Below are 11,986 nucleotides of genomic sequence, written 5' to 3'. Positions count from 1 at the left end.
TTTTTTTTTTTTTGTATTGACAGGGTCTCACTGTTTTCACCAGGCTGTGTTTCCTATTTTTTAAAGTTATGAACTGCATAACAAGAGAGTATACAAAGCACATCTGCCTGAGTTAAATGATAATTAATACTTATTTATTTTGTTGTAGAGATGGAGGTCTCACTCTATTGCCCAGGCTGTTCTCAGACTCCTGGATTCAAGCTATCCTGCCTTGGCTTTCCAAAACTTCTGGGATAGACAGGCGTGAGCCACTTGTATCTCTTTTAATTTGGAATAGCCCTTGGCAAACTGGCTTGCCACCTCTTTTTGTAAATAAAGTTTTATTGGCACACTTACTCATTTATATATTATCTGTAGCAGCTTTTGTGCCACAGCAGGATTAAATAGTTATAACAAAGACCATATGGCCCATAAAGCTGAAAATATTCTATTATCTGGTTCTTTTGTTTCTTTGTTTTTGAGACAAAGTTTCACTCTGTCACCCAGGCTGGAGTGCAGTGGCGCGATCTCAGCTCATTGCAACCTCCACCTCCCCGGTTCAAGCGAATCTCCTGCCTTAGACTCCTGAGTAGCTGGGATTACAGGCATACGCCACCATGCCCAGCTAATTTTTTTTTTTTTTTTTTTTTGAGATGGAGTCTCACTCTGTCACCCAGGCTAGAGTGCAATGGCCCGATCTCGGCTCACTGCAACTTCTGCCTCCGTGGTTCAAGTGATTCTTCTGTCTCGACCTCTCGAGTAGCTAGGACTACAGGCGCATGCCACCACGCCCGGCTAATTTTTGTATTTTTAGTAGAGGTGGGGTTTCACCATATTGGCCAGACTGATCTCAAACTCCTGACCTCATGCGCCCGGCTTGGCCTCTGAAAGTGCTGGGATCACAGGCATGAGCCACTGCACCTGGCCTATTATCTGTTTCTTTTTTTTTTTTTTTTTTTTTTTTGAGCTGGAGTCTTGCTGTGTCACCCAGGCTGGAGTGCAGTGGCGTGATCTCGGCTCATTGCAACCTCTGCCTCCTGGCTTTAAGTGATTCTTTTGCCTCAGCCTCTGGAGCAGCTGGGACTATAGCCACGTGCCACCACACCCAGCTAATTTTTGTATTTTTAGTAGAGATGGGGTTTCACCATATTGGCCAGGCTGAACTATTCCTCCAACACGGCCAAAATGAGATTCTACCAGCAATGGGAGGGGTTTTTCTTATTATTATTATTGGGAGTCTCTCTGTTGCCCAGGCTGGAGTGCAGTGGCGCCATCTTGGCTCACTGCAACCTCCACCTCCTGGGTTTAAGCGATTCTCCTGCCTCAGCCTCCCGAGTATCTGGCATTACAGCCACCCGCCACCATGCCCGGCTAATTTTTGTATTTTAGTAGAGACGGGGTTTCACTATGTAAGTCAAGCTGGTCTCGAACTCCTCACCTCAAATGATCCACCCGCCTTGGCCTCCCAAAGTGCTGGGATTACAGGTGTGAGCCACCGTGCCCAGCCCTAGTTCTCCATATATTTTATAGCTCTGTAGTGGACCTTGATAAGCAGGAAGATGTTACCCCTGGATGAACAAAATGGGAATGTGCTGGTCCTGGCCAGGGTGTGAGGAGCTGGCGGTGCCTTTGGACACAGCCCTTGGGATTGGAATGGATACAGCCTTTTGGGAGGGCATTTTGGCAATACATATGAAAAACTAGCATTGCTATATTTAGAAATGTGTCTTAAGGAATTATTTCGACATCTGTGTCTTTGTCAAGATGTATGATTACAGTGTTGAACAGCTTAAATGTCCCTCAATAGGTTATAGAACAGAAGAGTAATAGTTGATAATATTTGGGTTTAAAATTATACCTATTTATTTATTTATTTTATTATTATTATTATTTTTTGAGACAGTCTTGCCCTGTCACCAGGCTGGAGTGTAGTTGTGCGATCTCAGCTCACTGCAACCTATGCCTCCCAGGTTCAAGCGATTCTTCTGCCTCAACCTCCTGAGTAGCTGGGACTACAGGCTCACCCCACCACGCCAAGCTAATTTTTGTATTTTTAGTAGAGACAGGGTTTCACCATGTGGGCCAGGATGATCTCGATCTCTTGACTTTGTGATCCGCCTGCCTCGACCTCCCAAAGTGCTGGGATTACAGGCATCAGCCACTGAGCCTGGCCTAATTATACCCATTTAGATTGTGCACTTTTTAAAATGTCTAGAAGCGGCCGGGCGCAGTGGCTCACACCTGTAATCCCAGCACTTTGGGAGGCCGAGGCGGGCGGATCACGAGGTCAAGAGATCGAGACCATCCTGGCCAACATGGTGAAACCCCGTCTCTACTAAAAATACAGAGTAGCCGGGCGTGGTGGCGGGCGCCTGTAGTCTGAGCTACTCGGGAGACTGAGGCAGGAGAATGACATGAACCCGGAAGGCGGAGCTTGCAGTGAGCCGAGATTGCGCCACTGCACTCCAGCCTGGGTGACAGAGTGAGACTCCGTCTCAAAAAAAAAAAAAAAAATGTCTAGAAGGATGTGCACCACACTGGGGAGATTGGAGGTAGTGTTCTGTAGGGAGGCTTTCCCTTTCACTTGTCTGTGTTCCAGTTTGCTTGGTGAGCACACACCATTGTGTTCAGGAGTAGGAGCTGGCAGAGCACACTTCCTTTGGGGAAGTGGTGGAATAAAGTGATTTGCTCACTAGGATGGGTGACTTGGAGGGGCAGGTGACTGTGTCATCTAAAATTTGTCCCGTGGATGCCCCATCTTGGCCCAGAAGGGCTGGTTTCTGTGTGGGTTGTGAAGACTTTTTCTGCCCTCATACTTTAATTTCAGGCCTCAAATTTCCCTTGCCTCCTACATGTTAACACAGGCCTGCTCCCTGACATTTGTCTGGGAATAGCATATAGAACCCACTGGCCATTATGGGTAAGAAGAGAATTGCGAGAATGTGACCAGGGCGCTGAAACATCTGATATCTCTAGGACAGATATAGGAAGCACAGATATAGTCTTTCCTTTAACTTATAAAGGTAAAAATAAAAGTATTGTGAAAGAATTTCTGCTTGCCAAAGTTCAAAGGTCTTTTCCAACCACTTATGAATCCCTGGCTCAGATTTCATTTTCACACCTAGATGCCAGCATTAACACTGCTGTCTGAATTGGGCCCTCTTGGTAGAAGTTGTTTTTATTCGGCCGGGCGCGGTGGCTCACGCTTGTAATCCCAGCACTTTGGGAGGCCGAGGCGGGCGGATCACGAGGTCAGGAGATCGAGACCACGGTGAAACCCCGTCTCTACTAAAAATACAAAAAATTAGCCAGGCGTGGTGGCGGGCGCCTGTAGTCCCAGCTACTCGGAGAGGCTGAGGCAGGAGAATGGTATGAACCCGGGAGGCGGAGCTTGCAGTGAGCCGAGATCGCGCCACTGCACTCCAGCCTGGGCGACAGAGCGAGACTCCGTCTCAAAAAAAAAAAAAAAAAAAGAAGAAGTTGTTTTTATTCAGGAGAGCCTACTACTGAATTTCTCCAGATGTCATGGTCACAGTTCTGTTCCCAATGCTCCATTTTCTTTGTCTTCCTCTCTTTTAGGTACTGCTTCTCCGAGATGGCCCCTGTGTGTGCAGTGGTTGGAGGGATTTTGGCACAGGAAATTGTGAAGGTAAAACAGCAGAAAATTGTTAACCATGACTTTGTATATGTGCTGACAGAGAGAATGGAAACTATCTTAGACAGCTGCCTGTTTTCTCTCACCCCATTCATCTTTGTTTCATGCCCTACCCATTTCCACCTCATCCCATTTTCTCTGGCCCATCCAGGTGCCATTCAGCAAATGACCTTGGAGTGCCTGCTCTGTGCTCAGCTCACAGTTGGCCATAGTGCCTCGAAGGTGTGATCTGCTCTCCCCTAACTGTATTAGTTATCCAGTGCCTGTTGTATTGGTCAGGGATTCTGCTTCTCATAGCTCTATAAGTGAGTACTATCATGATCCCCACTTAAGAGGAAGACACTGGGGCCCATGAAAGGGACTCCAGAACCTGTGCTCTTAACCTCTGTACAGTTTATCTCCATTCATCACCATGGCATCAAAGCCCTCCCTCTTTTTTTTTTTTTTTTTTTTTTTGAGACGGAGTCTCGCTCTGTCCCCCAGGCTAGAGTGCAGTGGGACGATCTCAGCTCACTGCAAGTTCCACCTCCCGGGTTCACGCCATTCTCCTGCCTCAGCCTTCCAAGCAGCTGGGACTATATAGGTGCCTGCCACCACGCCAGGCTAATTTTTTTGTATTTTTAGTAGAGACGGGGTTTCACTGTGTTAGCCAGGATGGTCTCGATCTCCTGACCTTGTAATCCGCCCACCTTGGCCTCCCAAAGTGCTGGGATTTCAGGCATGAGCCGCTGAACCCAGCCTTTTTTTTTTTTTTTTTTTTTTTTGAGACAGAATCTCACTTTGTCTCTCAGACTGGAGTGCAGTGGCGTGATCTTGACTCACTACAACCTCCGCCTCCTGGGTTCAAGTGATTCTCCTGCCTCAGCCTCCCGAGCAGCTGAGAGTACAGGTTCCCACCACCACGCCTGGCTAATTTTTTTATCTTTAGTAGTTCACCATATTGGCCAGGCTGGTCTCGAACTCCTGACATTGTGATCCTCCCACCTCGGCCTCCCAAAGTGCTGGGATTATAGGTGTGAGCTACCACACCCGGCCAAGCCCCCCTCTTTTTAACCCACACACTGTAGGTATTTGTAGAGAAATCAGTGTCTGTGTCCCCATGAACACACCAGGAGCCCCTCAAGGCTCTGTACAAGATGACCCGTGACCCTGTTAGGTAGGTGTTAGTGTCTCTCTCAGAAGGGAAGCATCTCATACAGGGTCACATAACCAGTAACTAGCACAGCCTTTTGAGGGTCTTCTGGAACATTTGGGTTGCTAAAACTATACCATACCCCCAAATATATTGTACATTCTTTGCGGACTTTGCTATTTGCCCGAAGATGTTAAATTTGCCGTTTGCAGGTTCTTGGCTGCCTTAGTGGACTCCGGTGAGGCTTTTGTCTTCTTTCTTATGGAGCAGAGTCATGCCTAGTTAAATGATTGGCCATGTCTATGTACATGTCAAGTCTGAGCTTAGGAGGACAATTTGGAGACCCAGCCCTTAACACTTTGTCTTGGGGTCTGTAAATTCTGGAGACATTTGGCTCAATTTGTTAGTCACACCATTTTCCTAAGGCTACTTTTTTTTTTTTGTCTATTTTTTCTGATCCTTCTTTCTGGTCTAAATTCTTCCTTTGATCAAATCTAACTTGTATGTGATGGGCACTGAGGAGATATTTGGAGGGGGAAGAAAAGTGTGCAATGGCCATAGCTCTTTCCTTGCTCACCTTTTATACATAGCCCAGAGTGATGTGAAAATTACAGTTTATATGCCCAATCTGAGAAGAGGGTAATGGCCACCCAGAGGACTGTTTGAGCAGGATTCTGAGGCTCCCTGTAGACAAACTGCAGGAAAGAGTGCAGCAATGGGAATGTTCTAAGTGGGGAATGGGAATGTACATATTTTTGTAGCCTAAAACGACGACACCACCAATAATAATGGACAAGACTTACTGAAAGCCCACTGTCTGCCACACAAAGACAGTGTTTTTTACGTGAATACTCATTTCATCTCCCACTGGCCCTATGAGGTAGGAACTCCTGTGATCCCTGGTTTATAAAAGAGGAACTAAGGTGCAGGAAAGAAGATGCCTGCCCAGGCTAGTGCGTGTGGTGCCAGGATTTGGGCCCAGGCAGTCTGGTTTCTGAGTCTGTCCTCTTCCCCACGTGGCAGTCATGCGTCAGGTGTTGTCTTCAATGGCACCATCATGGCCGGGTGCAGTGGCTCACGCTTATAATCCCAGCACTTTGGGAGGCCGAGGCGGGCGGATCACGAGGTCAGGAGATCGAGACCATCCTGGCTAACATAGTGAAACCCCGTCTCTACTAAAAATACAAAAAATTAGCCTGGCGTGGTGGCGGGCACCTGTAGTCCCAGCTACTCAGGAGGCTGAGGCAGGAGAATGGCGTGAACCTGGAGGGGCGGAGCCTGCAGTGAGCCAAGATCCTGCCACTGTACTCCAGCCTGGGCAACAGCGAGACTCGGTCTCAAAAAAAAAAAAAAAAATGGCACCATCATGTAGAGACTGCATGGACCCCAGGGCCGCTGCCCTTGCACTGTCAGCCTCACTTCTGCACATCCCATTGAGGGGCTCCCCCTAAATTTTTCATGTGGGATGGAGACTGGAGGTTGGGGCAGGTAGCCTTGACCCCATTGTTGGTGGTAGCTTCTCACATCCCCATCCTCACACAGCCCCCTCCTTCCTGCCTGCTGGAGACAGCTGGTGCCCAGCATCTTGTTTCTGTTTATCCCAGATAGCCAGAGTACTCTGCATTCTTGGTTGCTGGGTGTGTTTGGAATCTCCTCCTACCCCATCTTGCTTGGGAAGCACTTTACCTTTTGCCCCATGTTCACCCCATGCCCTGCTCTCATCCCCAGTACTCCTTCATGCTTATTACTGGTCAGCCTTCGGCCAGCTGGCAGGCAGGGCCTGCAGACCAAGGGCCTCAGACTCACCTTTCTCTCCTGAGGCACTGTCTGAGCACCTATGGAAAGCTTACACTAGGAGATGGGGGCAAGCGCAAGTCTGCTCCTTTGGAATCATCTTTTGCGTCTTTCCTTTCTTACATCCTTCTAGATACCCTATTTTATATCCATGTCTACTTCCTTAGGTTTAAAGCAGTTTTCCTTTCTCTCCATCCCCACCATCCACGGCAGGTCTCCCTGTCTATGGTAAGAGAGGTGATAGTGAATGCAGCAGCCATCCCAGGTTCGTGGTAAAACACGTGCCATCTCCTGTATCTTGGGTTTGAGGGTCTAAGAGTTCCACCTGCCGGGCGCGGTGGCTCACGCTTGTAATCCCAGCACTTTGGGAGGCCGAGGCGGGCGGATCACGAGGTCAGGAGATCGAGACCACGGTGAAACCCCGTCTCTACTAAAAATACAAAAAAATTAGCCGGGCGTGGTGGCGGGCACCTGTAGTCCCAGCTACTCGGAGAGGCTGAGGCAGGAGAATGGCGTGAACCCGGGAGGTGGAGCTTGCAGTGAGCCGAGATCGCGCCACTGCACTCCAGCCTGGGTGAAAGAGCGAGACTCCGTCTCAAAAAAAAAAAAAGAGTTCCACCTGTGGACTGTTGGACCCTTCCACCTGGCTGGGTTGGTGGCATCCCCAGTATTGGTAAAGGACTCCTGGCCCCTATTATTAATAGCAGCTCCTACTTACTGAGAATTTACTATGTGCTAAGCACTTTACAAGCCTAGTAACATTTCATTCTCACCAAAAGCTCTAGCAGGCAGGTGCTTTTTATTTGCCTATTTGCCCAGAGAAGCAAACTTCTTTCTGATCCAAGCTCTATGTGGACAGAGACCTCAGAATCCTTAATGTCTAGCTGAATACCTGGCATAGAGTAGATGCTTAATAAATTTTCCCTTGACTGGGTGCTCTAGCTCATGCCTGTAATTCCAGCACTTGGGGAGGATTGCTTGAACCTAGAAGTTCAAGACCAGCTTGGGCAACATGAGGAGACCTCATCTCTACAAAAGTCCCAGCTACTCGAGAGGGTGTGAGAGGATATCTGGAGCTGGGGAGACGGAGGGTGCAGTAAGCCGAGAATGTGCCACCCACCTGGGCAGCAGAACAAGATCCTGTCTCAAAAAACTAAAATTAAAGGCCGGGCGCAGTGGCTCACGCTTGTAATCCCAGCACTTTGAGAGGCCGAGGCGGGCGGATCACGAGGTCAGGAGATCGAGACCACAGTGAAACCCCGTCTCTACTAAAAAATACAAAAAATTAGCCAGGCGTGGTGGCGGGCGCCTGTAGTCCCAGCTACTCGGAGAGGCTGAGGCAGGAGAATGGCGTGAACCCGGGAGGCGGAGCTTGCAGTGAGCCGAGATTGCACCACTGCACTCCAGCCTGGGCGACAGAGCAAGACTCCGTCTCCAAAAAAAAAAAAATATTTACAAATAAATAAAATTTCCTTGGAAAAATGGCTAACACTATTTGTATATGGTAGATGTGATTGTCCCCGTTTTATGGATGAGGAAGTGAAAAGGGTTTGGTGCTGAGTTTGAAGAGGAGCAGTTCAGGATGTGTAGCGCCACCTTCCTCATGAATGATGGGACGGTGTTCCTGGGAACCGTTAAACCCTGCCCTGGTAGCTTGCCTAGGTGATGTCTTCCTCTTTAAGTGGTAGCTTGTGGTGAAATTTCAATCCTTTCTGAGTTAAGGACCTGTTTGAAAATTTGTGGACAATTGTGAACCCTTTCTCAGAAAGATGTATGTGCATACAAGACTCAGTATGTTGTTTCGGGGGCTGACCCTGCCTCAAAAGACAGGGCCATGTGCTCACTCTTCCTTCCCACCCCCACTCCTCTCTCTCCCTCGCTCTCTGTTGCCCAGGCTGGAGTACAATGGCGCCATCACAGCTCACTGCAGACTTGATTTCCCTGGGCTTAAGCGATCCTCCCACCTCAGCTTCCTGAGGCACTGAGACTATAAGCACACGCCACCACATCTGACTAATTTTTTTTATTTTTTGTAGATATGGGGTTTTGCCATGTTGCCCAGGCTGGTCTTGAACTCCTGGGCTCAAGTGATTCTCCCGCCTCAGCCTCCCAAAGTGCTGGGATTACAGGTGTGAGCCATTAAGCCCAGCCCTGTTCTTGTATTTTAAAGTGCTCTGTCTGGTAACCCCACAAGATAATCACCATTGCCGTTGCTAAATAGCATTGTCCAGGCCCTCTGGATCCCAGCCCTGACCCCCTGTGGAAGCCTAGCGACTTTATGTCCTCATGGAATAGCCCCCTTCTGCATCAGTGTGTTCCTTGATTAAATGTGTCCCCCTAAGTGATAAAGGCCACAGCCTAAGAACTGCCACCTTTCTCAGTTGAATAGTCATGAATAATTATTTCTGCTGTTTGCCCAGTGGTGGTGCAACACAGTGTTAGTCATTGTTTTAGTTTTAAGGTATCTTTTGTTTGTTTTTTTGTTTTTTGTTTTTTGAGACAGGGTCTCACTCTGTTGCCCAGGCTGGAGTATAGTGGCACTATTACAGCTCACTGCAGCCTCAATCTCCCAGGCTCAAGCGATCCTCCCACCTCACCCCCCCTAAGTAGCTGGCACCTTGGGCATGCATCACCATACCTGGCTAATTTATGTCATTTTTCTTTTTCTCTGTCTTTTTTTTTTTTGAGACAGAGTCTCACTGTGTCACCCAGGCTGGAGTGCGGTGGCGCAATCTCAGTTTACTGCAACCTCTGCCTCCCGGGTTCAAGTGATTCTCCTGCCTCAGCCTCCTGAGTAGCGCGCCACCATACCCGGCTAATTTTTGTATTTTAGTAGAGACAGGTTTCACCATGTTGGCCAGGCTGGTCTCCGACTCCCAACCTCAGATGATCCGCCCACTTCAGCCCCCCAGAGTGCTGGGATTACAGGCGTGAGCCACTGCGCCCCACCTATTTTAGTTTTCATATAGACAGGATCTCACCATGTTGTGCAGTCTGGTCTTGAATTCCTGGGCTCAAGTGATTCTCCCACCTCGGCCTCCCAAAGTGCTGGGATTACAGGTGTGAGTGTGCCTGGCCCTGGCCTGTTTTAAATTTTTGAGATACATAGTTTAACCCAGGCAAATACATTTCTTATTCTCATGTTAGGAAAAGAAGGTAATGTTTGGAGAGGTTAAATAATCTCCCCATGGACACACAGCTTGTAAGGGACAGAGCAAGGAGATAGGACAATCGAAATTGTCTCCAGACATTGCCAAATAGCCCTTTGGGAGCAAAATCGACCCCAGTTAAGAACCACTGCCCTAGACTGCTTTTAGAATTTTTTTTTCCCTCTATTCCTCTTAAAGCACTTGAGCTAAACCCTCATTTCATTTTTCTCCCCAGGCCCTGTCTCAGCGGGACCCTCCTCACAACAACTTCTTCTTCTTCGATGGCATGAAGGGGAATGGGATCGTGGAGTGCCTTGGCCCCAAGTGAACTCAAGACTTCGCAGCCCCAGAGATGCCAGTTGCAGCATGCCTGCCTGTATTCCCTGTCCCCTTCCTTCATGAAGGCATCTCCAGGCAAGGAAAACTGGTCATTGGCCCGATACAAAACATTTCCTGCAACGAAGGAGGTGGTGCCGACGTGCTGCTTCCCATCACCAGCAGCTGCTCGACAAGGGGCACAGGGTGGCTGTCTTTGTTCCAGCACCGTTCAGGCCGCCTGTCATCCCGGGCCTGCCAGCTCCCCTGAGTGATGAGCACTTCCAAGCACCCTTCTGCCCTTTCTCTGTCCTTATGCTGTCCCGGCCTCGCCAGCCCTCTGGGGCATTGTGGGAGATGCCTGCCAGGAACGAGCACACTCCGTTGCTTGGGAGCCTCTTGCCACCTTCTTGGACTTATTCCCCACCTGATGTCTTATAGAGAAAAGTGTGACTTCAGGTGGAGAGTAGGCCCAGGCCCCGTGAGGCACCAGTGGAAGCACAGCTCCAAGTTCAGACAGGTGCCCTTAGAGAGGAAAACCATGACAGGCAAATGCATTTCTTCTGGAGTTTGAGACCCTGACAAACAACAGGTGGCATCTGGTGTGCTGTTCTTGAGTTTTCGTTTAGGATTAGTTGAGTTCCAGCTGGGTTTTGGGAGAAAGGAGATGCTACCAAGTCTTGGATGTTAGGGCGAGACCCTGCAAGTTGAGTATTAGTAGAGAGCTTGTCTTTCAAGGCAGGTTCCTGGGGCTTCAGGGCTAGGAGGGAGGAGCCTGCGCTTTTAACAGAACCCCAGTCACACGCGGCCCAAGCCACTCAGAGGCTGTTGCATTTCAGGGCTGTGTTGGTCCTTTGTTTACCTCCTAAACCACAGCTGTTTGTGTTTCACATATGTTGTGAATTTTCCTTGGTTCTTTTTAAAGGAATGCTAATAAAGTTACTTGCTTTAGGATTTGCTTGTTTTTCTTCCACTTCAGAAGCTTCTGAGAGGGAATGGGATGATCCTAGCAGTTGCCTTTTCAGACCCCAGGCTCTAACTCAGGAGATTCCTCCTCTCTCTCACCATTCCTGCCACCATTTTTTCTGGGTGATGCAGCAAGAGTTAAATTGTTCACATTCTAGAATGTGTAGAAGCTTCTGGCTCCAGTTGTCTGATGGATAATTCAGCTAAATAGTGGCTATTTTCAGTGGCAAGGATTATAATAATAAAAGGAAGTCAAAAGTGATGCTTAATATGCCCCAAGTCCCACAGCCGCTACGGGTCAGAGCTTTTATTGAAAGACCAGGTTTGCCTTGATGCAGCCAAAGCGTGTTCCAGTTCACCCCACTCTTGCTCATATTTCTTCTTTATGTAAATTGTGTGACGTTTCAATAAATCAGTCTCTTTCCTCTTCCGATCCTGCAGCAGTTAGTTGGGGAGAAAACTGGTCTCCACTACAGGAGGGCCTCTGTTCCTCAACCCTGCATCACCTGCTCCCACCAGAGGTGAGACAGGGGCTGCGTTTTGGAAGGGATCCATGTCTGGCCAGCTTTAGTATAGTCAGTGGCGTCAGGGTCAGCCATTACATTGCTGCATGAATTTTACATGGTCTTTAAATTCTGAGCTAATTATACTCTTAACTGTAATGTGCAGCCTTGGTCACAAGGGGGAGCACGTGGGTCTGGATTGACAAAAACAAAATTGTAGAATCGTCCCGGAAGCTTCAAACTTTTCCACCCTGTACCTCTAATGGCAGAGATTAAGTCACCCAGAGGACCCCTCAGGAACTGAGGGGAAAGCTGCCAGCCCCAGGCAAGAAATGTCTAGTTTCTACAAATTTCATAAACTCCCACATGATGTTTGTATTAATCATAAAAATGAAGAAAAAAAGGCCAGGCGCAGTGGCTCACGCCTGTAATCCCAACATTTTGGGAGGCTGAGGCGGGCGAATCACGAGGTCAGGAGTTTGAGACCAGCCTG

The 11,986-nt window shown here is 48.5% G+C and overlaps 1 protein-coding gene across 1 annotated transcript in view; it reads left to right on the top strand.

Moving 5' to 3' along the window:
- Positions 1-10,978, top strand: part of SAE1 (SUMO1 activating enzyme subunit 1) — a 79,382-nt gene extending 68,404 nt beyond the window's left edge. The window contains exons 7-8 of the mRNA XM_058425204.1: positions 3,559-3,628; positions 9,945-10,978. Of these exons, the coding sequence (XP_058281187.1) occupies positions 3,559-3,626 (68 nt within the window). The 3' untranslated portion in view covers positions 3,627-3,628; positions 9,945-10,978. The remainder of the gene's footprint in view (positions 1-3,558; positions 3,629-9,944) is intronic.
- The last annotated feature ends 1,008 nt before the right edge of the window (positions 10,979-11,986 follow it).

Source organism: Hylobates moloch, unplaced genomic scaffold (assembly GCF_009828535.3).
Source record: "Hylobates moloch isolate HMO894 unplaced genomic scaffold, HMol_V3 SCAFFOLD_12, whole genome shotgun sequence".
In the NCBI taxonomy this organism is placed as follows: domain Eukaryota; kingdom Metazoa; phylum Chordata; class Mammalia; order Primates; family Hylobatidae; genus Hylobates; species Hylobates moloch.
The sequence above is the reverse complement of the archived record's forward strand: the minus strand, read 5'-3'. Positions and strand labels throughout refer to the sequence as shown.